At 37.2% G+C, this 27313-nt stretch overlaps 1 protein-coding gene across 1 annotated transcript in view; it reads right to left on the bottom strand.

The window, feature by feature from the left end:
* Positions 1 to 1568: 1568 nt before the first annotated feature.
* Positions 1569 to 27313, bottom strand: part of RAD23B (RAD23 nucleotide excision repair protein B) — a 44796-nt gene continuing 19051 nt past the window's right edge. Inside the window, exons 4-10 of the mRNA XM_077769759.1 lie at positions 24495 to 24763; positions 19200 to 19255; positions 14291 to 14418; positions 10160 to 10292; positions 8281 to 8408; positions 7437 to 7607; positions 1569 to 2933 (exon numbers count right to left, since the gene is read on the bottom strand). Of these exons, the coding sequence (XP_077625885.1) occupies positions 2820 to 2933; positions 7437 to 7607; positions 8281 to 8408; positions 10160 to 10292; positions 14291 to 14418; positions 19200 to 19255; positions 24495 to 24763 (999 nt within the window). The 3' untranslated portion in view covers positions 1569 to 2819. The remainder of the gene's footprint in view (positions 2934 to 7436; positions 7608 to 8280; positions 8409 to 10159; positions 10293 to 14290; positions 14419 to 19199; positions 19256 to 24494; positions 24764 to 27313) is intronic.

Below are 27313 nucleotides of genomic sequence, written 5' to 3'. Positions count from 1 at the left end.
GGGGGGGGGGAGGGGGGAGAGAGAGAGAGAGAGAGAGAGAGAGAGAGAGAGAAGAGAGAGAATATATATCTTAAACAGTCTCCACACTGTCAACACAGAGACTGATGCAAGCCTTGATCCCACAAACTGTGAGATAATGACCTGAAATCAACAGTTGGACACTTTAACTGAATAAGCCACCTAGGTGCCCTGGAAAAATGGGAATTTAACTAAAATTTCTAAAAGCCATCATGAAACTTGATTTAAGGCCCATCAAGTATCCCATCTTTGTGTTGATGTTTTAGTTGAGAAAAACAGGAGACCCAAGAAAATGAAACTAGTACCTGGCCGCTTCATGTAATATTCACCAATTACTAAAGAAAACAGTGACAGGGGCATTGTCAACTTTCAATCTAACGTTTTTAAGATTCTATATGGCAAAATTATTTTAAAAAATGAGAAATGCAATGGTGTATGTATTGAAAATATTTTATAATTAATTCTCTAGAATCCTAGTCAAGGTACAGGAAAAATTATATGGTGGAACACTTCAGTATTTTTAAACAATGTAAAAGACATTATTTGACTAGAGGATGGCAATAAGAATTTAACAAATATAAACTTACGCTTCCTCACATTTCCATAGAGCAACTAAACAATAAAAATATTTCAAGAAATAGATGACAGAATACCTCAAATGCAAAATTCCAAAGTCAAAGAGCCACTTAACATTAAGAGATTCACCAGAACTGTAAATTAAAAGGTAACAGCAAAAGGTCACAGAAAGCCTAGTTCTTTCACAGCATCTTAGCCAATTCTTTAAGCAGATAAAACAAGGTACTGTAAAGAATGGTCAAAACTTGGCCTGAACTGTCTTCTTGTGTTATTAATCCCACTTATTTGTGGTCTTGCTGTCCAAGGACAGAAACTCCGTGCCACCAACTTCTGCTGTCACTTTCCAGAGAAAAGAAGATGCTGCTGGGGATTTGTTTTCTTTTTCTTTTTTCCAGTTTTCGCTATGCTGAGCAATTAGGTAGCAGACAGAATGACAAAATAAATGAAAATATTCCATTATCCAACCAGAAATGCCACCCTCTTCCCAACTCAATGCTCTGCCTTAAATGATGAACATATTTACAAATCCTCATTTTATTCTCCTGAGACATTTTGTATATCCATTATAAAACATACAGGCAGTACAAAGTCCAAAGGTCTGCTGGATTGAAGGTATAAGCATGGAGATGAAACTACATAACACTGTGGGGAGAAGTCATGGCTTCATTTATTTTCATAAGAGACAGGTGTGAGTGCATGACGTCAAAGCTTCAAAGTCCCCTCCAAACTTTGCTAAGGATTATTGCAAGCGATTATGCAGGGAGAAATCTGTGCAAATTCATTTTCTGTACTCAGTATCAGATGGTAGGGGAAAAAAATTATTTCTTTAAACAGTCTTGTTTATATTCAGGAGAAAAAGATTTGAAAAACGAAACAAGTAGATACTTTCCCCCTCTTTATGATCCAGTAATATGCCAATGTAGAAGAGTCTAATAAAAAAAAGAGCTGAAAAAAATCCAAATAAAAGCCAACACTGCTATTGAGATTTTCTTTTAATATGCCATGAGATATTCTTGATTGTATATTTTCCAAAGTACTTTTCCAGCTGCATCTCCCAACCCTTCCAAAAGATTATGCCAGTCTTTCCAATGCAATAAAAGATGCTGGATTTATACTTTTATCCACCTTTTTTTGAAAGTAATAGAATCCTAATGACTTTAATGGTCATATATTCTTATCTAATAAGGAAAAACACTTACAAATATCAGAAACCCAGTTTTGAAACATTAGCTAATTTTCAACTGAATCAGCATTTTGTGGGTTTAAAAAAAGGCAGCAATTTGAACTCACGACTTATTGACAAACACATCTCTGCAGAGGGATGGGGAAGAGAGGGAAAGTGAATGCTGCATTTCTCCATTGGCCCCAAAGTGCTAATTTCACAAAGGGATACATCAAAAGCAAACATGCAATGGTGGTTTTAAAACTTTTACTGCAATATAACAATGAAGTAAACAGTAATTAGACACCTACCAATTTTTTCCCCAAACCAAACCAAAAAAAAAAAAAAAAAAAAAAAAAAAATGTAAACAGGAAAATAACTGCCTATACAGCTTCTCAAATCATGTTAGAAGGGTCTCACATTCGATGATCAAGAAATTTTAAAATAGCAGTAATTATTTTCATTTTAAGAAAAGGTTCCCCTTTCTCCCCTCCCTACCCCCAAGTATTTAACATGAAAGAATGGGCTTTCTTACACATTAATTCAATATGTATTTGAAGCAGCAACAATAACCATCAATAATTTGGCATTTCTGTTTACAATTGCTCCAAAATTTTTTCAATTTCACAAAGCCATTATCCAGTGTTGCCATGAAATAGAGACTGTAAATTCTAGGTAGCAAAGATTCTTTCTGAAACCAATGTTAAGTCAAAGAAATATAAAGCAGGGCATTACACTAAATTTCTGGATCTAGTACACTAGAAAGAGTGAAACCTAGGAAAAGTTACCTACTGTTTTATAGAAGAAATAAAGACCTGCAAAAGCTGATTTTTGGTTGTATAATATTTTACACACTGTGTGGATTTGCGGCATCTGCTACTTGAAGCAGACATGCACTGTATTTATCCCTGCCCTGTATCCTAGATCCCTCCCTCCCCACCCCCAACAATCTACTACCTTATACCAAGTATTGTGGATATGAGCCCAAGTCATCCCAGACAATCCAGTGAACAAAGTTAGTGTAATGCACTGGTGTGAAGTGTGAGATAAAAAAAAGTCCCTTTCAATCTTCATCAAAGTTTTGCTGTAGAAGAAAATTGGCAGCCAAGTTCTCATTCTTCTCACAAGCAAAATATGCTTGTATCACAAGTCCTTCAGGAAATCCTAGTGCCTTTAACTGTAAGAAAAGAGAGAAAACATAGGTTCCAGCACAGCAGTACTGACAGATCATGACCTAAAACTATGAAAGACACAAAAAAGCTCTTGAAAATGTTACATGAACGCATGCCTGAGTATGGATTCACCATCCAACCCAAGCAGCTAGATGGAACTTAGACCCTTTATCAACCACCTACAAAAGTCTCTTTCTTGTTAAAGCTATTATACAAACAGATACTTTGCGAACACTCACCAGCATTAATCTTAAAAATTAGTTGCTACCTGTGATGGCTTAAAAATAAATGACCCTATAGAAATTTATAAATTAGCTTTGAGTATATAAAGGGTAAAGATACAGATGAAAGCAACTGGAGAGGAGCTTACTTCATTATTTGTAAAGAAGGTCATGTCCTTCACTATCACTCTTGATCTCCTTGCCATACCAAATACTTCATACTAAAAAAACAGGTGATCAGTATTATAGGATATACTTTGAGATCAAGACATATGGTGTTCTATTTATATGTGCTTAAATTTTCTAGCATTTTAAATGGTGATACCAGCCACTTAATTTTGTTTTCCTAGTCTATTAAAAAATCACTTGTGACTTAATAATCAATTATCTAACTCACCTGAGACTATATATTTGTCAGCCAAATATTTTTTATGAACCCTCTCCTCAATCATCTAAATCGCCTTTCATTAAAAAAAAAAAAAAAAAGAGGGGCACCTGGGTGACTCAGTCGGTTAAGTATCCGACTTCAGCTCAGATCATGATCTTGCGGTTTGTGGGTTTTCTAGCCCCTGTTGGGCTCTGTGCTGAAAACTCGGAGCCTGGAGCCTGCTTCACATTCTGTGTCTCCCTCTCTCTGCTCTTCCCCTGCTCACTGTGTCTCTCAAAAATGAATAAATGTTAAAAAAAAAAAAAAAGTCTCAATTCAGCATGATTAACTATTCATCCATGAAAGGAGAAGAAAAAACTGAAAACAGATTTTGTACTCAGTTCTTGTCCAGATTAAAACTTTACTAGCTTAAGTAGAAGATAGGGCACGATCCCCACTATGTGCTTCTACAAGATACACACTATAAATTCAAAGACACAAATATGCTGAACGTAAAAGGATGGAAAAAGATATACACTATACAAACAGTTACAAAAGAAGAGCTGGAGTGATTCTATTAATATCAGACAAAATACACATTAACACTGAAAACTGTTACTAAAAACAAAGACATTATATGATGATAAACACAGGAATACTTTGGTTATAAATACATGTAACAATAGAGCCCCAAGAGACAGGAAACAAAACTGACAGAACTGAAGGGACAAATGATTCAAGAATAGCTGAACATGTCAATATCTCCATGTTCAATGCTGGACACAACAACCAGGCAAGGCAGAAGACTGACAAAGAAACAGATGTGAACATTATAAACCAAACAGACTAACAGACATTTACGGAATACTTTACAACAGAAGACTGCATGTCCTTTCTAAGTATATATCAAACAGTCTCCATAAAGACCATGTTAGGCCATAAAACTAGCCTCAATACATTTAATAAGATTAAAATTGTACACAGTACATTCTTTGACCACAATAGCATGATTACTGAAATTAGTAACAGAAAGAAATTTAGGAAGTTCAAAATATGTGGAAATTAACCTAATCTTTAACCAACAGATCAGAGAAGCAACCACAAAGAAAGTCAGAAAATACTCTGATGGATGAAAACAGCCCCAAACTTATGGGATGCTGCTGAAGCGGTGCCTAGAGGGAAGTTTATAGCTGTAGCTATCTATATTCAGAAAGCTCTAAAATAGATACCTAAGATTCTACCTTAAGAAACTAGAAAAGAGGAAGAGAAAATTAAATCCAAAGCAAGCAGAAGGAGAAAAATAATAAAGATCAGAGAGAAAGTAAATAGAGACTAGAAAAATAGAATCGATAAAACCAGAAGTTGGCTCTTGTTTTCTTCCGATTAACAACACTGACAAATGTTTTAGCTAAACAGGGAAAACGAGAAATCTGAGGATTTAAATTACTATAAAAATCAGGGATGTGGGAACATTACTTTTTATAGAAATAAAAACTACCAAAGGAAAATACTGTGAACAATTCTATGCCAACAAATTAGATAACTCTGATGAAACACACAAATTCCTAGAAAGACAAAAACCACCAAAATTGACTCAAGAAACAGAAAATCTGAATAGCCCTATAACAAATAAAGAGATTAAATTAGTAATCATAAAATTTCCCAAAAAGAAAAGCCAGGCCCAGATAATTTTACTGGTGAAGTCTACCAACCATTGAATGAATTAACACGGATTCTTCATAAACTCTTCCAACCAATAGAAAAAGGGAATACTTCCTTATTTTTCTAAGGCCAGTATTACTCTGACACCTAACTCCACAAAATCATCACATACACAGAAAACTACAGACCGATATTCCTTCCAAAACACTATCAGACCAAAATATAATAAAGATTATACAGTATGACCAGTGGGAGTTATCCTAGGAATGCAAGGTTGGTCCAACATACAAAAGTCAATCACTGTATTAAAGCATACTAATAGAAAAGGAATAAAATTACATGATCATCTCAATAAATACATAAAAGCCATCTGACAAAATCCAATAATCCTTTTGCAATAAAAACACTCAATATTAACTAGAATAGAAAGGAACTTCCTCAACCCGATAAATAATGAATCTAATAAAACTCATACCTAACATCATACTTAATGGGTAAAGACTGATACCTTCTCCTAAGACCAGGAACAAGACAAAGATGTTGGCTCTCAACGCTTCTATTCAACAACACACAGGAAGCTACAGATAGGGCATTTAGGCACATGCACACATACACATGCGCGCGTGCACGCACACACACACACACACACACACACACAGTAAGAAAGAAAAAGAAATAAAGGGCATCCATACTGGAAAAGAAGTAAAACTATGCCTATGTGCAAATAATATTCTGTAAATAGGAACCTCAAGAAACACAATAAATGAGTACTCTCCAAACTGATCTGCAGAAAAAAGTTATCAAACCTTAGCCTGTTTTGTTTTTTTATTTTTTTCACTTTTCTTACAGAAATCAGACAAGCTGATCCTAAAATTCATACAGAATGCAAGGGATCCAGAGGAGCCAAAACAACCTTGAGAAAGGAAAAAACAGATTTCAAAACTTACTACCAAAAAAAAAAAAAAAAGTCACAGTAATCAAAACCGTGAGGTACTGGCATAAGGACAAACATAAAAATTAATGGAACAGAAATGAAAGCCCAGTAAACCCTCACAATGATGGGCAGTTGATTTTCAACAAGGACACCAAGACAATCCAATGGAGAAGAGTGGAATTTTCAGTAAATGGTACAGAGGCAAATGGATATCCACATGCCAAAAGAAAAATAAAAATCCAGACTCCTACACCTCACACTATAAACAAAAAGTAACTCAAAATAAATCACACATCTAAATAAAATAAGAGCTGTACAACTCTTCAAAGAAAAGATAGGAGTAAATCTTTTGACCTTAGGTTAGGCAACTTCTCTTAGTATAACACCAAAACCACAAGCAACAAAAGAAAACATTCCTTCTCCAAAACAGAAATGAAGAAGAACTGATAACTAACCCTAACTATTAAAAAAAAAAATTGATATTGAACTGACGCAAGTGTCATTCACTCACTTATGTTAATTGATGGAGGAAAACATAAGCATGATATATAAAGTATCTTTTAAGAAACATATAGTTATAAACCTTGAACACTTTATATATTTTTATCATAAATATGGACAAATTATCTCCCAGATGATTTTTCTAAGTATTAAGTTAAAATGTACTTTATCAGATCCATCTCAAAACATTTTGTAAAATAGGACAGGGCAGGTACTGTGTCCCTATTTACAAATGTTAACCATGGAGCCCAGAGAAAAATGAATGACTTGTCAATGTATCATATAAACTAAGTTATATGCAGTACCTCAATGTGAACTGGCTGACCCATGAAGGATGGAAACAGAAAAACAGTATCAGGTGCTGATGTTTAATGTACATGTTTTTTATACAGAATTCATATACATATCTCTTTTATATTTTGGGGCAGTAGTGAAGTAAAATTTAGAATATAAAAAATGGATAATCTTGCATTAAGCATACAATTTAAGATCACGGTCTTCGTGAATGTTAAGACATAAATGAAATCTTTAATTTCTTACTGTATTTGTAACTATTTTAGAAAGTTAGAGTAGTATTCACTTCTAGTCCCTTGGCTTCACAAAGGACAAGATGCAAGAGCAGGGACAAAAATACACAGTCTTTACTGCAATCCTTCAGACAATGCTCTTTTTGGCTCTGTCCAACAGAACTACCTCTGGCGGCAGAAATAATCTATACCTGTGCAATCCAATGAAGGAGCCTCTAGCTCCATGTGACTTCCGAGCATCTGAAATGTGGCTAGTGTGACTAAGGAACTCAATTTTTAGTTTTACTTCAACTCACCCTTTCTATAGCTTCTTTTTCCTGAGGCGTCACTTGAATGTAGTTCATGTGACCACTTCCAGCTTCCGCAATCCCTCCACTGCCGCCTCCGCCCCCTCCTCCTTGCCCGCCAGCTTCCTGGACTGGTTCATTTAACATCTGAATAAAATGCTCCTGGTGTTGGCTAATTTGCTGTGGTGATTTGAAGGACAGAAAAAAAACAATACAATGATAGAAGTATCTTCAGGAAACTAAGAATTCTAAATACAAGTAAAAGAGAGAGCTAGTACTGTACAACTGCCATATTTTAGAATGATTTTGGATTACATAATCCTTGGAAGGATGTGATTTCTTGTATATTATTAAAGAAACTCGGGAATTAAAAGAGTTCAAATTCCTGTTCCCCCCAAATCAATTTTAAAAAATTGCTTGGGGGATCTATAAAAAGAAACAGAATGTATGTATCTTCCACACTAGCAGGCAGTACAATGCTGCATGAAGCTCAAATACCTCATGATTTGAGCATTCATAAGTCCACAAGTATGTTTCTAAGACACAGTACTTCACTAATAGTAAGTCTGGGAAAAAAGATTCATGAAAAGTTTCTTTGCTACAGAGTTTCTCATATTCTTTAATAAAGTGTTTTCAAACTTACTATTTGACCAACTTAAATCAACCCAACCTCCACCCCCCCCACTCCCCAGACTCTCTTATTAGTATATCTGATCTATAGCATATTCTATTGAGGGCAGCTCAGAATAACAGTTTCTAGAGCATGTGGAGGGGAAGGGAGTTCTCATGGACTTTTAGAAAATATGATATACTCTATAAACCCACTTTTGAAATTAACTGATTCAACAGTTACCTGCAGTAACTGAGGGTTTTCTCGACCTATCTGTTGTAGCAACGCTGGAAGCAGGGAAGGATTCTGTTGAATAATTTGTCTCATCTGTTGAAACTGAGGCTGATTCCGTAAAAATTCAAGGGGATGTCCTAAAATACACAAATGTTTTTAAATCAAAGTAGCAATCACATATACAAAGAGCTGATTCAATCATAATTTTAGACAGCAAACACTGACAAGTAAATATGATGAGCTCTCAGATGTGTATATAAGGAAATAATGACAAAAAAGATCTTTGGACTGCACCAACTTGCAAGTCTTATACTACAGGAATTACTCCTATTAGCATAGGTAGAGTATAGAACACTGAAAGAACAAAATTTTCCCACAAGTGTCCTGAGCACTTGATATTATCAAACAATGAGAATTTATGACCTGGATGTACTCTATCAAAATAAAAAGTACTAAAACTGTTCCTAAGAAAAATACATACCCCGGACAAACAAAACCAAAAAACCTGCTTACTTTATAATACAACCCAAACCCTCAAGGAAAAAAACCCCCAAAAAACAACCTATGCTTGAATTCCTGGAAAATTCTAAACCAAATAAGAGAGAGAGAACATAATGCTTAGAAGTTAAGTGTTCAGATATGCAGATCAGAAGTTTTTTTTAATACAAACTTAAATTATAAAGACGACTTTGGTTATTACCATTAAACTTCAAACATTTATAATCTATAGAAGCTTGAGATAAATAAGCTGTAAGACCACTTAATACTACATCTAGAACTCTTTAGTTCAAAATCCCATGGCAATAATAAATATTAAGGATACCAAATAAAATACAGAACTGCAACTTTCTGGTGTAGCGGTGGTTGTCTGATTATATTACAAGAAACCCAAACTGCATATGTATTTGAGATTATCGATGAAATATGAATAATTTTTTAGATGTTATTTCCTAAAGTACTGAAGAAAAATCATCCAAATTAAAATGGCCACATAACATGAATATTGCTCCTTCTTTGTGCCACACTGGTTTTACAAATGAAGAAAATGAGATTCAGAAAGGAAGTGAACCCAGTAAGTGCAGCTAAATGGGACGGCAGCCCAAATCTGAACCAAAGCTGGGGCCTCTTCTTTCCATTCTTATGCCGCCAGCTCTGCAGAAATGAAAAGCCTGTCCTCTGGAAGCCTGCATACAAAGTGTTCAGGGGGCTTTTTGTCAACCAGAGCTTACTGTCCTACGCAAAGCTAAAAGCTCTAAGAAGCATCTAAGCAGGACCTCTTCAAAATTAACAGTTTTAATTACTTTATCTATACTATACACAGAATGAAGAATAAAAGAGAACAAAGTAACTCTTGGGTCCACCACAGGCTCCAGACTTTCCTCTGCAGTCACGCGTTTGGCAATGAAGGGTGGGTGCTGGCCAGTGAAGACAGCTAAATTCAAGCTTGGCTTTCACCTTTAGATAGAAGTCTTCTATTCTCTCAGTGTTTTATTTCGCTGGCTGTAGAATAACCAGTAAGTTCCTACTGGTTTTGAAATTATACATTCTTTTGACATTTACAGGGAGAGAAGAGACAAGGTGAGCAAACATTCTGAATAGCTCTAGAATGTAACACAAAATGCAAACTGGGAACCATCTCTTCCTTGGCATAGGCTAAACAGAATGTGCCCTTTGCCAGAACTACAGTGCTAATGTTTCAGCAAGAATGTACTGAATAACTGCTTGAAAGAATTTGTTTTAGGCCCTTCTCTAACATTAATGGACAGAGAACTTGTTTGAAGAGTTATCCAAATATTCCAGGAAAGAATCTCACCTCAAAGGTATTTCAGATTAATTTTATACTAAAAATTCAGGACCGTTTCCTCCCCATCCAAACACCCCACTTTACCTCCAGGACTTGCAGTTGTGGTCGACGCTGTCGTAGTTGCCGCAGCAGCAGCCACTGAAGACTGAGGAGCCCCGGTACTAACCGCTGGAGGGGTGTCGACCACAGCCTGACTTTCTCTATCTCCAGGGATCCCCTATAATACAATTTCCCAGCTTTAAAATATCCTGTCATTCAAAATTAAATATTACACAAAGTAAAAGATTTATTCATCTGTTTAACGTGCTTGTCTAATTTCCAGAAGCATCAAACAGATGTCTGCTTCGATCACAAGTAAAGGGATGGGGCACCTGGGTGGCTCAGTTGATATCAGCTCAGGTTGTGATCTCATAGTTGTGAGATCGAGGCCCCACATCAGGCTCCATGCTAAGCATGGAGCCTGCTTAGAGATTCTCTCTCTCTCTGTCTCTCTCCCCTTTTGTCGTCCTCTCTCTCAATAAATAAAAAAACAGAAATAATAGTAAAGGATTAAGACTTATCTGAAAGCTTTATATATCTGAGTTAGATTATAAATGACCTGAGTGTGGTGTAGAAGAACCCATACTGCTATAAGGCAGCACTGTCCAACAGAACTTTCCATAATGATGAGAATGTTTTCTGCGCTGTCCAATAAAATACTCATGAATCACAGGGCACGTAAGTGGCTCAGTCAATTAAGCCTCTGACTCTTGATTTTAGTTCAGGTCATGATCTCAAATTTCTTGAGATAAAGCTCCATGTCAGGCTCTGAGCTGACAGTATAGAACCTGCTTGGGATTCTTGCTCTGCCTCTGTCTCTAACCTCTCCCACACTCATGTGCGTGCTCTCTCTCAAAATATATAAACAGACTTAAAAGATACTCATTAATCACATGTAACTTCTGAGAACTCGAAATCTGGCTAACGTTACTAAAGAAACTAACTTTTTAATATATATACTTTCAATTTTATTAAATTTAAATAGCTACTTACACTTAATAGCTATTTTACTAAGGTGTAGAGATTTGGAATTTAAAACAGAAGCCACAAAATGATGTTTACATATAGCAAAACAGGTTACACCTAACACCAAAGATTCTAAACTTGCATATTAAGTAATAATGTACTGCTTTAAAAGGCCACCATTAAAAAACCAAAGTATCAATACAAATCTTATTAAAATTGGACACATTTGGTTTTTATGCTACACATCACCCTAATTTTCAAACTTCATAGAAAACTTTCACCAGCTCAGTGATAGAAAGGTTTGCACTTATAAACCTAGCCTTAAAATTATCCAAAGAAGCAGGTTTTGACGTGAACGTGCAGCTCTGAAATGACTGCTGGGAAAAAACCTAATGGAGACAGAGCAGGTGGCAAGAGAAGCCGAGGATGAAGGGTCTCCTCTATTGATCCATGGTTCTGGTTCTGAGAAAGTGTCATTTGAAAGTATCGCATACAAAAAATTAAAATGGATTATTCAAAATTCACAGAGGTAGTTATCAAAAAACCTTAAATATTTCAGTATTTAAGTGATGCTTTTTCTAAGTTTGTACTGCTCGTCTTCTGAAGTTATAACTTAAAACTGCACTGAGGGGCGCCTGGGTGGCTCAGTCGGAGAAGCATCTGACTTCGGCTCAGGTCATGATCTCACAGTTTGTGGGTTCGAACCCCACATCGGGTTCTGTGCTCACAGCTCAGAGCCTGGAGCCTGTTTCAGATTCTGTGTCTCCCTCTCTCTCTGCTCCTCCCCCACTCGTGCTCTGTCTCTCACTGCTTCAAAACAAAAAACATAAACAAAAACAAAAACAAAACTGCACTGAGACTTTTGGAACACTATTGTGATGCATGATTTATAAGACTTTTCATATAAGACATACTAAAAATCTTTATGAAATCCACACAGATTGTGAAAGGAGGAGAATGAGGAAGGAACTATTACATTTAGGTAAGACATGGTAATGGTAAATTCTTCCATTTCCCAATAAAAATCGGAAGTCAAGATCATAAACCTACAAATAAGCTAAACGAACAGCATTAAGGATAATGGCTGCCTGTGTTAGCTGTCCCTCCAAGCATTAGAAACAAACATTTTGGAGAATCCATCAATTCAAACTATATGCAGAATGAGGGTCCAAAGCCTCCATCAAATTCTCAAACGTTAAACTAAGAAGTTAATCACTGCTATAGAAGTCTCAAAAACTAGTGACAGTTAAAGGTGACCCTTTTCAGTCTATGAATTGAACACTGAATTGTCAAAAACACTTTAAACTATTTCATGAAATGGGGCGCTTGGGTGGCTCAGTTAGTTAAGCATCCAACTCTTGATTTCAGTTCAGGTCATGATCTAAGGTCTATGGGATTGAAGTCCCACAATGGGCTCTGCACTGAAAGCTGAGCCTACTTGGGATTCTCTCTCCCTCTCTGACCCTCCTCCACTCTTTCTCTCTCAAAAAAACATAAATATTTAAAAATATAAAGTGTTTCATGAACTTGTATCTATTCATTTGCATTTTATGCTAAAAAGTAGTAGCAACTTTGAAAACAGTGATCTATTTTTTATACCTCAAAACTTCAAATCTATTATTAGATTAAAATATCTGCTACTATTAAACTAATGCAGAATTCCACACAGGAGTGGATTTAAGTCACTCCATAAAAGGAAAGGTAATACTTAAATAGAATATGGAGTTTCGTTTTTGGGGGGAGGGGTACCACAAACAGACTCACAATACTTATCAATCCAAAATGATTCCTAAATTACAAAGACTTTCATCAAGAGGGCAATGGAAAAGAGAATTCAAAAGAGGAAATGATATAGTAAGAAAAGGTTGTGTGAATCTCACATGCAAATGAGTAGGCACATAACTGGTGGAGGCAGCACAGTTACTCATTCTTGACTTTGACTCTCCTGAAACTACAGTCTGAAATGGAGTTTCTAACAAAAGTACAACCTGGAAACAAATAGATTAAACTGTAGACTATATTCCCCAAAGAGTTAGGATTCTGGATTTCTAAGATAATATTTAAAGCAACTCAGAACTTGATAATACTGTAAAACACCGAAGACAATTATGGAATAAAATGTTAAGACTTTAAATTTTTTTCATTTTTTTTATTTTTGAGAGAGAGAGAGAGAGGAGGACGTAGGGAGGGGCAGAGAGAGGGAGACAGAGGATCTGAAGCAGGCTCAACGCTGTAAGTGCAGAGCCCAATGCAGGGCTTGAACTCACAAACCGTGAGATCATGACCTGTGCTGAAATGAAGAGTCGTCGCTTAACTGACTGAGCCACCCAGGAGCCCCAGATTGTTAAAAAGCCAATTAAATGTTATTCCAAAATTCTATACTATTACTTTAGCCCATGCCACATCTGTAAACTAACAGACACTCACTGTCATAAATACCAAAGGTTTCAGACCATGTCCACAGCAACCTATTTCCCAAAATTTTATGCTAGTAAAAGACAAGAACTTATTCAAAATTCCCCTGACTGCTACTAACTATAATAAACAAGCTGACAATTCAAATACTAGTGAACCAAGCAAATAACATAACATTTTACATTACATTAAATGCACAATGCTATGTCAGGTAATAGGGAATGGATGGGAATATAGTGAATTAAAGAGTCTATGAGATCTAAACCCTTGCAAAAATCTGTATCCAAGTTGTCCAGACAAACCAGCTATCTGAATTTATAAGTGAAATCTTTCAATTTTCAAAAGATGGTCAATGAATTACAAAAATGTACATAGTACAAGACAAATAAAATTGGGCATGGGCTTCCAATTTGATATTTTTGCCTTAAGTAGTATACCCAGCAGTATGCTGTCAAAAAGCTACTAAAATGGAAGATTAGAGTAAAAAAAAAATCTATTTCCACCCTCCAAACACACAACCTATCATTATGACATGAATAGGGTAGAAAGTACTGCTCTAAGTGCATAGCCAATTTTATAACTCATTTAGCCATGTTGTTTCCTAATTAAAAAATCACATAAAAATCTTTTAGAAGAGACTACATCTTTTTAATACAAAATGTTAACATACTAAGAAAAAAGCATTATATAAATTATTAGCATGTATTACCATTTTTCTGAGAACTGTTACTGTTCCTTTAAAATATATGAGCTTTCAGTCTTAAAGTAGAATGAATGAAGTGAAATATTTCTCACCATTAAAAGATACTCCACTGCTCTGTCAGGGTTGTTGAAACTGGCTCTCAGGGCTGCAATTACTTGCTCTCGTTCATATCCCATTGACATGATCTCGGTTACCATATTCTCGTAAGACTGACCTGTCACTAAGAAAAGGTGTGTGGGATGGGGGGAGAGGAAAGAAAGGAAACATTTAATAAATAGACATTTTCTGCACATTTCTTGAGGGTGCATGTGTATACAATGTTTCAGGCAATGCAGGGCTAGGAATACAAAGAGCAACAACAGCACAAACTACATATATGCGCAGGTAGGATAATGCCACCTGTGAATCCACGGAATCTATAAACATGTTAGGTTTACAAGGCATAGCAGAATTAAGGTTGTTTATCAGCTGACTAAACATGGGGGAAATTATCCCAGGTTATCTGGGTGGGTCCAATGTAATCACAAGAGTCCTTCAAAGCAGAAGGAAAACAGATGAGAGGGTCAGAGAAACAGATGTAAGGACAAGAGAAAAGAGGCAACGTCACAAATTCTATGCTGTTGCCTCTGATGAAGGAGGAAGGGGCTATAAGCCAAGGAATGAGGGCAGCCTCCAGAAGCCTGGAAAAGACATAGAACAAATTCTCCCCTAGAGTATCCAGAAAGGAATGCAGCCCTGATTGTAGCCCAGAGATTTAGCCCCTTGATTTTAGTTCAGTGAGTACCATGTTAGACTTCTAACCTACTGTACCATAACAACAAATCTGTGTTGTCTCACACCAGGAAGTATGTGGTAACTTATAAGTACAATAAAAATATCAGGTACAAATGTAGCACAAATATAGGACAGAATTAGCAGGTCAGGGAAGGCAACCTGGAAGAGACAGATGAACTCATTTTTGAAAACAAGTAGGAGGGACATTTCAAGCAATTGATTTGGCTATAACAAGTTCAGTTTTCCCTTGACACCTTTTATTATCCAAGCATAGGGAAAAAGGAGGTTAGAAGTTGGAAAGTTAGACTTTCACATACCATACAGAGCTGGTGCAAAGCCCCAAGCACTATTCCAGGAATCACTTCCTACAGGCTGTCTCTGACCCAAACTTGCTCTTCATGGAAATGTCAGACAACAGACAACACTCTGAAAGAAAGCCAAGTCTCTACACTAAACTTACCTTACTTAAGCCATTTCTACTTCCACTTGTGTTCTGGGTACTATTCCCTTTCTCGTCTCCTCAAAGAACTGGACCCATTGGTTATCTTCTCTCTTTTCTACCTCTTGCCCTTCACTCTCCACTTAATTATCCTGATCAGCAGTTAACTATATCCTAGAACGTCATCCTAAAAACAGAAGCATGTCCCCATGGCCTCATCTGGATCCCTCTTTCAGAAACTGGCCCATCTGTCTGCTCCCTTCCCTTTCTAGCCACAGCTGTCTGCATGGGCTGTGTCTACTTCTGACATTCCACTCACTCCTCAACCACTATTGACATGTGACTTTGATTTCTTACGGTTTCTCCCTCAAATGTGCCCTACCACTACCAATCTGCCTTCTCCATTTCAATAAATGGCACCTCCTTCCACACAAGCACCAGAACCAGAAAACGGAGATTGCAGTTTCCTTCCCTTTGTCTTTCGCATCTCATCTAGCAGCATATCTGCAGATTCTCCCTTTGAATTACGATGCAAAACTCCCTAGGCTCCCCCTTTCTCCACTGCCTTCACTTAAGACCAGACCACAAAAGTTTCTGGTCTGGTTCACACCCTGCTTCCTCTCCTGCCCTCCCCCCCCCAGACTACAACTCTTTCTTCACATGGCTGGAAAAGCAAGCTTTTAAAAAGAAAACCTTATCTCCTTTTGGGTTCCCAACTATCTTCAAACACCATACTCCAACCACACTGATGTTTTCTAGTTCATAAGTCATACCTTCTAAAACCTGCCCCAGAACTTCTACACACACCAGGCTTCTTGGAGGGCCAGTTCCCCTGCAGGCTTCAGTTCCCAATTTAAATGTTACAGTCTCATAGATTACGGCCTGACTACCAAAAGTATAAGCACCTCTGTTTTTCTTTATAGAAGCCATTAGTTCTTTAAAATCATTAATCATGATTTGCAATTTACTGTATGTCTCACCCTTCTTTCTTTACTCCATATGAATGAAAAGTTCAACCGTGCAAGGGACCCTCTCATTCTGCATCACCACTTCCTTGGCACAGTGACACGCTTTCCCAGTTGAATCACTTTCTGCAGAATTTTCAAAAGGCATTTATTACCTATGAAAGTATAGTTAAAAAACCCTAGATATCATTGAGCTAAGGTGGCATCTGATATCTTGTTTAGAGTAAGGACTTTTCCTTTCATAGAGGGCTTGTTAATAGATTTTTATTTTCTTAATTACCTATTCATATACTTCTAGCACAAAGCCACTCAAGTGCCAATATACTTTGAGTAATCTAGTTCCCAGATTCAGAAATTAGCATCAAGATAAAAGAAATTAAGAGCTGTTGGGTACCTGAACTACACTATTTTAACATGGTGTTTCTCACTTATCTCACGATGACTCCATGAGAATGGTTTATTTTGATCATGGCATCAATGGCTGGTTAAGTCATGGTGCAGAGACCAACACAGGCTGTCAGACTCCAGAGCCCCCAAACCAAGTCAGCATGCCACACCTCCTAAAATCAGGCCTCCTAATTAATCAAGTTATAAAAAACCAAAAATAAATGCTTATAAGCAGTTTGCTACTCATAAGAAAACTAGGGACAATGGACAAAACAAGAGAGAGAGCTAATGAGACTAAAAGTAGTAGTGATGAAGAACCTTTATGTGTCATTAAGAATCTTATCTTCCAGGTCACAAGAAACTACAAAGGGAACAATAACCGCATTAGATCAGCCTTTTATAAAGTCCACTACAACAGAGCACTGACAAGTAGGAGAGAATAATGCAGGAGTATTAGTGAGGTAAGGATGTGAATTAAGGCAGTCACGTGCCTTGGAAACAAGTACTCCAGAGACATTAGAAAGAAGGATTGTCAGTACCCTGGGCTCAAGAGGCCAAGAGAGGCAGGGAGATCAAGGACGATGCCAACGTTTGGTAGAGATGATGGTGCAAGCAATGAGGAACAAAGGATAAGAACTGGATGGGAGAATAAAACAGGACTCTGTTTGGAACCTAAAGAGTTTATGGAGGTTATAGTTTCCCTGTTGACAGTGTAAAGAATGATTCAGTTCACATCTGAATCTGGAGGCTCAGAGGGAGATGTGTACTGGGGTTATAATTTTGGGAATCATTATAGTATATGGGTGGTATCTGCCATTTCCAGTTTGAACTTTGAACTGTGGTCTAGAGCAGAACTGCAGAAAATCCATATATTTAAGGGTCAGGTAAAATAAAAAGAATTAACTAGAAAGCCTGAAAAGGAATAGTCAGAGGCATGGATCAAGAAAAGAGTAGTGTCACAAGCCATAAAAGAAAAGTTAAAGGAGCAGGGTATCTACATAAAGACTGGGTAAATTAAAGAGTAAAGGGGTCCCATGACCTAAGTTGTACAGGTTGACAGAAGACATAAACATAAGACATCGCCTTCAGAGGTGTAGGCGTAGTAGCAGCAGCTAGAGCTTGTCAGCACCATGCTTTCCAACTAAGGCAGCAGTGGGGGTAGCCAGACAGTTCAGCAGTAACAGGGGCAAGTGACAGTCGGCTCCAGCTCTGCGGGTGGAGAGCACATCACCAGTTTCTGGGTCATCTCCTCTAGTCCTTTCAGTATCTCTGTAAGGACTTCCTAGGATTAAGCATCTCCCTGTTTGAATACTAACTTATACTTTTTTTTGGCAGCAGAGCAGTCCCAGACAACAGTAAAGATGTGGGTGTGGTACATGCAGTGACCTTAATTAGGTTGATTATCTATAACATTTTGCCCCTACATGCTATGGGCAGCCAAGATGCCATTTCCATCGCAACGAGAGGATCATGGAATTTTAGTCCAATTAGGTCAGAAGCCACCCAAGATCTCATGAGGTGATACTGCTGTTGGAATCCTGCTTCTGCAGCAACTAACTGAGCAAAGAATCTAGAAGCCCACATGATTGAAGCTGTTGTTCCCACCTGTTCCCAGTCTTCTACCTCCCTACCATTTCCAATAACAGAATAGTACCAAAGGGGAGGAATGAGGTGCCCAGCCAATAGACCAATAATCAGCAGGCACAGTAGCAAAGGCACCAGAAGTGTTATAATGGAAAAACAGGCAAAAAACAAAACTGATTTTGACAGTGTGAAGGGGAGATGAAAAAGAGTTATCCAAAACAGTTAAATTTAAAATTGGGCTGGGGCACCTGGGTGGCTCAGTTGATTAGGTAGCCAACTCTTGATTCTGGCTCAGGTCATGATGTCATGATTTATGAGACAGAGCTCAGAGCCTGCTTGGAATTTTCTCTCTCCCTGTCTCTCCCTGCCCCTTCCCCACTCTCTCTCATTCAAAATAAATAAACTTAAAAAAAAAAAAGTTGAGACAGAAAGGTATGTTCACTGAAAGTACAACATAAGCAGCGAGATACAGGTGGGACCCTACAGGGTTACAAACTGGAATAAAGGCTGGAGGAGAATAAGATGAGATATGAGACAGATTTAGTAACATTCGGTACCGGTTTCAAAAACATTTTGTAATAAACCTGTACACAGTTCAAACTCTGTTAAGACCATGTTTAAAATTCACATTTGGAAAATTATCTGCTTTAATTAAAAGAACATACTTAACTCTAATAACAGCAGTACAATTTAAAGGATTCAATAACACATTAATTTACAAAGTCTTTAGAAACGTTAACTGAACAATGATCTAAACCATTTAGCAACTTGATCATAAGTAACCATGAAGATGAACACACGACCTAGAAAAATGATCCCTCTGATAAGATTATTTACAACGGAGACACTTACCAAGTGCACTTGTCGCATCTTCAAAAAGATTTGACCGAGAAGAGTCTCCTGACGTACTGCAAAAGGTTTTTAAAAAATCATACTTCAGAAAGTATATAAAACTTAAAGTTTAGTAACTGTCCAATATGTAAAGAGATTGATTTTAATTAAATGTAAAAGTCTAGCTACACTGTCTCTAAATTAATCTCTAAAGCTTTATCCATAACATTTCCAATCTTAATACTCACTCTGCTGCAAATGCATCATTTTAAATGTCCAAAGATGTAAAACAACAACCAGATTGCTTACTACTTAAGGAATACAAAACAGATAATGCACAACCATTTCCCTGAAATAATTTACATGAGAAGTTAAATAAGACAAGCCACAGTGGAAGAAATACCAAACGATTCAAGTATCCCCCACTTTCCCAAAGTTCACATTTTGCCACTTGGGTTTTACAAAAGATCTACATTAATAGTTGTCTTCACTAGCTAGAAGAAATCCAAAGAGGATTTCTTTCTTTTACAAGGTAAGTGAAAACAGTGTCATTTGCTTTGCAGCAAGCCTTTATAGAGGTGTACACCCAGAGAAGCAAGTGGCCCCGCCAAGCTCCTTCAAATGGAACTAGACCCAGCATCTTGGGATCAAGCCACTATTGACTCTGAACTGCGTCTGTGTGCATCTGTGCTTTATTGGATCTTCCTGTGTGCACCACTAGCAAGGTGTGTCCTAAGGTATCAGAAAAGCCACGGAGGTTATTTTTTGGGTCTGATCAAAACTTTTTCCATATTAATGGTAATTGCTTCTTTGCTTTATGCTATTTCTGCTTTTACAAAAGGTTTCATAGGAACTCTCTACTTTCAAATAGTGGGGGAAAACCTGTACATGATAAATAGCCAAAGCAGAAACCACATTAGGCTGGAAAGGCCTGGGAACTCTTTACAGAACAGAATTTCAGTTAGATCTTATAGGTAAGTTTTGAACACAGAAACTGAAAGAAGGCATTCAAGTCAAGGAACACAGCATAAGCAAGAAATGGAGAGGTGTGACAAAATCCACGTTGTAACCGAAAGTAAACCAGTTTAAAAGGACTAAGTTTCTGTTAGGCAATTGCAGAAGAGGAGTCTGGAAAACAAGGTAGACAAAAAAAATTATGAACGACCAGGAAGAGCAGGCCAAAGAAAAATAAATTCAAGTTTACAACAGTAGTAAAGGGAGCCGTTAGCAGTTTTGTACATACAACACAACACACTTATTCCCAATTTAAAAAATAAAACCCAGTAGACTTCAGATCTGAGAAAATACTGTAGCATAGCAAGAGCAAGGAGAATATCTAAGTTTGAATTCATAAATTATTTTCTAAGCCTCAGTTTCCTCATCAATACAATGGGGTCAGCAATAATATCCATGTATCCCAAAGTTGTATGTATGTAGTAGGTATGTAGGGTTACTGCCGGTAAAGTGTTTAGCAAAGTGCCTGGCATCATAGCGTCCAATATGATTATTATGATTAAACTACTTGTCTGGTATAATTTTAAAGTGTCTTCATTATAGATAGTAAGGCTAACATGTACCGAAGGAAAAAGCTTTGGAAAGAATATACATATGCAGGAAAAGTAATTCTCCTGCCCAAGACCCCAACCTGGGGAACAACCACCACTACCTGTTTCTGTGTAACAATGAGTTGGGTCTTACTTTTAGAGGTGTTTCATTTAACTTAATTATCTCACGTCAGCATAACTACAACTATCTCAATTTTTCCTGAAACGCATAGCATTCCATTTAATTGGCCAAATTAAGCTATTACTAAAGTTTGGTTTTCAACTTTTAAATTCTATGGTGAAATTAATCAATTGCTGCTTTTATAACTTTTTTGATTAAGATTTTCATTTCTCCCTATTCTCTTGTTTTGTGGTTTCACTTTATCTATCTAGAGTGATCCATCTCTCCCCTTCCATTTGGCTAGACCTTAACCCCAACAGCATTTTCCTCACAGTGGTCTGAAATCACAACTTTAACTTACATGAAGTCCCTGGTATGTATTCTGGTCTGTTTCTAGAATACTATCTATTTAAATGAGCCATCTTTCTAGAAAGAGCCACTCTAAACTGTTGAATTGTTACCACGTAGAGTACATTTTACTACATGGTAGGACTAGTGTACTTTCCTACAGTTCTTTTACAGAACAGTTTGTGCTGTTTTGCACACTGCTTTAAAATTTCCTTTTTCACATCACAGACCAGACTGAGGTGAGATCGGACTGCCATTCTTCAACCTTGACTCTCCCTCCCTGCTTCTCCTTCCCCATCTGCAGAGGAAACTGCTTATCAGTGTGCTGTTCCTTTGTTACTGTTTTTCTACACATTACTACACATACCCAAAAAATATATGATGTTTTGTGGCTTTTCTTTGGTTGATGGTTACTGCCCATACTGTTTTGTAATCTGTTTTTCTCACTTGATAACAAAGCCTTGAAACCACATTCACTCAATATGCATATATACTACATACTTTAACTGGCCTGTAGTATTGTATATTAGGGCTTCTCAAGCTTTGGGAAGCCTAAAAATTCACTGGGAGAGCTTGTTAAAATACAGATTTCTAGGATCTGCCCCCAGAGAATTCAGATTTAGGTCAAGGCTTTAATTTCAAACAAACTCCCAGTGATGCTGATGCTGCCTACTGAGCAGCACTGCTCTTTAATATGAATAAATTACAGGTCAAGTCATTCTCTTATTAAGGGGTATTTAGGTTGGTTCCAATTTGTCTTTACTTACAAATTAAAAGTCTTTGTGCACACAGTTTCTCTAAGGTAGATATCTACAAATAGAATTTGCATTGTAATTGGTAGTTTTTAAAGAACAAAACTGGCCTAAAGACACAAATGACTAATAATGAAATGTGAGGCCAGGGGTGATGAATAAACTTTCTGATGTCCCACAAATAGATACCAGTGTATTTCCTAATAATTATCTAAGTTTTGTGCTTCATAGGACACTAAATGTTTTACAGCAGATGAAAGGACTAAGGCACATTTAAGCAGCCAGTTTTCTGAGCTTCTCTCATCCTTCTGTTATCCTTCTCTAAGGTGATAATCTGGGGAAATAAGATTAACAGTTGGCGTACAAAGCCCAACCAAGTAAGTAGCTCTAGCATCTGCTCTCTGGATCACTGATCATCTACTGATTTACGCAACCTCTGTAGGTCTGAAAAGGTAATCCTGAATCCTGAGAATGGGTACATCAAACTGTACCTCCAGGAAATTTTAAAAAGAGATCATACCAATCAGTTATGAAATTCTCACTATGAGCTTTTCAAAGAGCTAAAAACATGTAAGAAAACAGGCTATACTGTACTGAATAAAGATATATTTAATTACATTCACAATGTTTAAGTAATATGGAAACCAATGTGTTAAATTTGTTAACTTCCCCCTCCTCTACATGGAATGGACCAACAACCTTTTGATAGAACAGCTTAACCTGAGTCTGGTTGTCTCCTACTAGGTAAGAGTGTTGAATGCATTTCTAAATGTACATGGGAGAAGCATCCAGTTAGGTGACAGTATCTCAGAATGCCTAAACTAAGGCAAAGTGAGGCAGGCAGGCATACAGGAAATATTTAATTCCTTGACAAGAGGCCTAAAGTGAGCAATGAACCAGATGACTCAAATCCCTCCAAACATGGTTGACTTGGATCAGACACAGAAATCAAACATAAAGGTAAAACGCTAAAATAAAAACTATTTTTTTTCCTGATCATTGTTGTATTTATCACAAACATGCTTCCCTTCCAGTACATGTTTCCAATTCCTGTATAGATCTCCATTCTGTCTGGTTTTGATTCCAAGGACTCTATTGCCACTGAGGTCCCAAGCTGTACTAAAGTTACAAAACACAAACAGCTCCAGTGCCAATGCATGCTGGATTTAATACAATCCATGCTCTCAGATAAAGCAGGAATTCTCCATGCAAGCTCCAGCCAAGAGAACTAAAGCACTTGCTTTGGTTCTTTTATTTGACATTGGGGGAAAAATCTTTAGTCATAAATTACTTAGCAATCTTGCTAACTTCTTAGAAGAAATTATTTCTTGCTCCTCATATATCTCAGCACTTTTTCTTTTGTTTTAAAGATCTACACAGGCAAAACTTAAATTTCTACAAAAGTCCACAGAAACATAGATAAAACAGTGGAAAAATGACACAATCCATATGTTCAACAAAAGGTGGTTGGTGAACTACCCACAAGAGCTGATACTTAGTGCTGCGTACCATGTGCTATTTTACACCTTTTATATTCATTATTTCATTTATTCCTTATAACAACTCTAGGAGATAGTGTCTTTGTCATCCATACATTTACAGATGAGGAAAATACCCAAAGATGTTACTTTTCTGAGGTTAAGCATGAACAAATTTCAGATCCAAACACAATGCTATGCAGCAAATGGAAGTATTTAGTGGAATGGAAGATGTTTACAATAGAAATGACAAATGATCAGGGAAAAAAAATCAATATAAAAAATGAGTTGGGGCAGTGTCAAGGTATTTGTAACATGTCAAACTATAACAAAGTATCAAGTAATTGTTAGAATTTTTTGGGGGGGTATTTGTATTTCCTAATTTTTCTACACAAATTGAAGAATGACTCTGGAACGTTCTCCCTTCCCCCGGGGGGGAAAATGAAGTACACAAAACTGGGATTATGAAAATTGTTAAACAGGCACAAAAATCAGTTTTTTTTTTTAATGTTTTATTTATTTCTAGGAGAGAGAGAGACAGCGTGAGCAGGGGAGGGTCAGAGAGAGAGGGAGTCACAGACTGAAACAGGCTCCAGGCTCTGAGCTGGCAGTCAGCACAGAGCCCGACGCGGGGCTCGAACCCACGAATCGCGAGATCATGACCTAATCAAAAGTCAGACGCTTAACCGACTAAGCCACCCAGGCGCCCCACAAAAATCAGTTTTAGTGTGAGTTTAATGTGTAGAAACAAAGTATGATCAACACAATAATCAAAACAAATACATGCATGATTTTTTTTAATGTTTATTCATATTCATTTTCGAGAGAGAGAGAAGAGAGAGCACAAGCAGGAAGGGGCAGAGAGAGAGGAAGACACAGAATCTGAAGCAGGCTCCAGGCTCTGAGCTGTCAGCACAGAGCCTGACATGGGGCTTGAACTCACGAACTATGAGATTGTGACCTGAGCCAAAGTCAGACGCTTAACTGACCTAGCCACCCAGGAGCCCCTATGTGCGTGAAGTTCTTAATATGAACACGTTTTGGGATACAATTTCCTAGAATACAGTTCTTACCTGTCAGTTGATGTTGGACTAGTAGCCACTGGTGTTTCTGCTGGCTTTTCTGCAGGTTTCTCTTGTTTCGTTGCACTAGGAGGCGCAGGTTCAGAAGATGCCGTCGTCGATGCTGGAGTGATGGATGCAGGGGTAGGAGCGGGAGCCACAGCAGGAGCAGGGGCTGGGACCTGGACGGCAGCTGGAGCTGTGGAGGAGCTAACTGTGGTAGTGGTGGCAGGGCTGGACTGCTGCGTTGTAGCTGGTGCTGGTGTTGTCACTGCTTTGGGCTAAACACATTTGAAAAGTAGAATAATGAATCATGATGATAATATTATTGCCTGGTCTGTAAGTAGAGTATTGTTACAAGAGGCTATAAACATAATACTATCACAAACTTGAAACCTGAAAATAATTTTGTAAAGTAACAGTAACATAATAACGATCAGTATTAGCAATCTGAATCACTGTGTTACTCTTTCAAAGCTGATGACAGCATCTATATTAACAACCTTAATTAGCTTTCAGCTAACAGTTTGTTATCAAGTCACTACAAAAAAGAACCAATAGAAGCCACTATTCAGAAATATAAAAAATGTGTTACTAAAAAAAGAGAACCATTTAATTACTCCTCACCAAACTTCACAGTTTAAGTTCCATGGTTATAACTTTAAAGCATTTGTCATTTAAAAGCATCACCAAAATAACTTTCTTGTTTGAGTTGAGCTAGTTCAGCATGTACTGAAAAGACTGCGCAAGGTGGGACAGGGGACGGAAAAAAAAATACTAGGAGCATTCACTCCCTCTTAAAGAGTCTTGTGTTTAGCCCTATAACTTTTTAAACTGGCAATATAACACTCTGCAAACTATTAATATTCTAAAACCCCAATCTAGATTAAAATGTAATTTAAATGTATTACACTCATTTACTATTTCCCTTCAGATTATTTGTGATTGATATAACAATTAACATTCCATGCCCTCTTAAGGTCTCTGTTGCTACAGTGCTATTTAAGCCTCATTCTAAATGGTAGCAAACCCATCTGCTTTTTGAGGTTTTGATGCTTACTTTTGATCTAAATAAATTTTATCCTGGCTCTTTTTAATAAGGTCCTTTCTCTTTGCCTCTATAATGCCTAATTCTTCCCCTTCCAATAGATGGCCTCTATTATTAAAAACAAAATAACTACAAATATCATTAGAATCTTATGTAAAATAAGAAAAAGCTTGGCTCTAAGTAGCTATTCATCAAACTCATCCATCTATTCTGAGATTTAGTTAATCCTTAGTTATGTTCTAAACAGTCAAGATTACAATACTAAAGAAAGTAAGACCCCAAACAAATACAAAAACAAATCTGCAAATATGCAGATACCACATTTTGCATTACATACTATCTATAACTAGATGAGACAATGGAATATTATTCAGCTCTAAAAGGATGGAAATTCTGGCACATGCCGTAACATGGCTGAACCTGGAAGACACTATGCTAAGGGAAATAAGCCAGTCACACAAGGAAAATACTCTATGATTCCATTTATATGAGATATGTAGAGAAGTTCAATTCATGGAAAGTACAACGGTGGTTACCAGGGCCTGGGGAGAGGGGCAGAATGAAGAGTTACTATTTAGTGGGTACAGAGTTCTGTAGATGGTTATACAATGTGAACATAGTTAATACCACTGAACTGTACAATTAAAAATGGTTAAACTGGTAAATTTTGTGTTATGTATATTTTATCAAAATTAAAAAATACTTAGTTGAAACAAAATTTCCCTATGATTCTGTTCTTCATAATGTGAAGTTTAACACTTAATGAGTAAGTGCTTTAACACAGCAAAATCACAATGGTTCTTAATGGATTATAAGTTTTAAAGTCCAACACATGTCAACTGTTTAGCTGTTTTTTCTTAGGACAAAAATATGCAGTAATTAAAATTTACTTGCTCACCAGAAGAGATTTTTTTAATGTTTATTTATTTTTGAGAGAGAGAGAGAGAGAGAGAGAGAGAGAGAGAGAGAGAGAGAGGCAGGCAGGCAGGCAGGGAGGCCAAGATTCCAAAGAAGGATTCAGGTTCTGAGCTGTCAGCACAGAGCCCAAAGCGGGGCTCAAACTCAGAAACCTCGAGATCATGAANTCTGCTGGATTCTCCCCCTCCACCCCCCGCCGGCCCCCACCCCTGTGCTCTGTCACTCTCTCTCAAAAATAAATAAACTTAAAAGAAAAAAAAGGCACATGATTCACTTTATTTAAAAATTTTTTAAATGTTTATTTTTGAGAGAGAGATAGACAGAATGTGAGTAGGGGAGGGGCAGAGAGAGAGGGAGACAGAATCTGAAGCAGCCTCCAGGCTCTCATCACAGACCCCGATGCAAATGATTCACTTTAAAAGTGGGATTATGTTTCATCATAATCATCTGAAGGGGTTTTGTAAGGATCAATTAAAACATAATTTCTAGAGATGGTGCCTAAACACCTATATTTTTTAAAAGCTTTACAGGTGGCTCCAAAGTTCAGCCTTGGCCAGGACCACTGGATCACTTAAATGATCTTAAACAAGTAGCTCGGTTTCTCGCAGTATCTGTCTCACCTATAAAGTGAGAGGTACTGTAACAGATGATCTTTATGCTAACTTGTAAAATTACATGACAGTAGGCTCATTATGAGGTATTCTGAACATGAGTCTAACTTCTGAAACTAACTAATCAGAAAGCATGACAGGAGGAAAAAAGGCAAGAAGATATAATGGAACTAGTTTCATTACTTTTATTATTTTTTTTAATGTTCTACTGATTTCTGAGAGGGGGGAGAGAGGGAGGGGGAGAGAGAGGGAGA

The sequence above is a fragment of the Crocuta crocuta genome, unplaced genomic scaffold (assembly GCF_008692635.1).
Source record: "Crocuta crocuta isolate KB4526 unplaced genomic scaffold, BGI_CrCroc_1.0 scaffold95, whole genome shotgun sequence".
NCBI lineage: Eukaryota > Metazoa > Chordata > Mammalia > Carnivora > Hyaenidae > Crocuta > Crocuta crocuta.
This window is presented reverse-complemented; position numbering and strand designations above follow the sequence as displayed.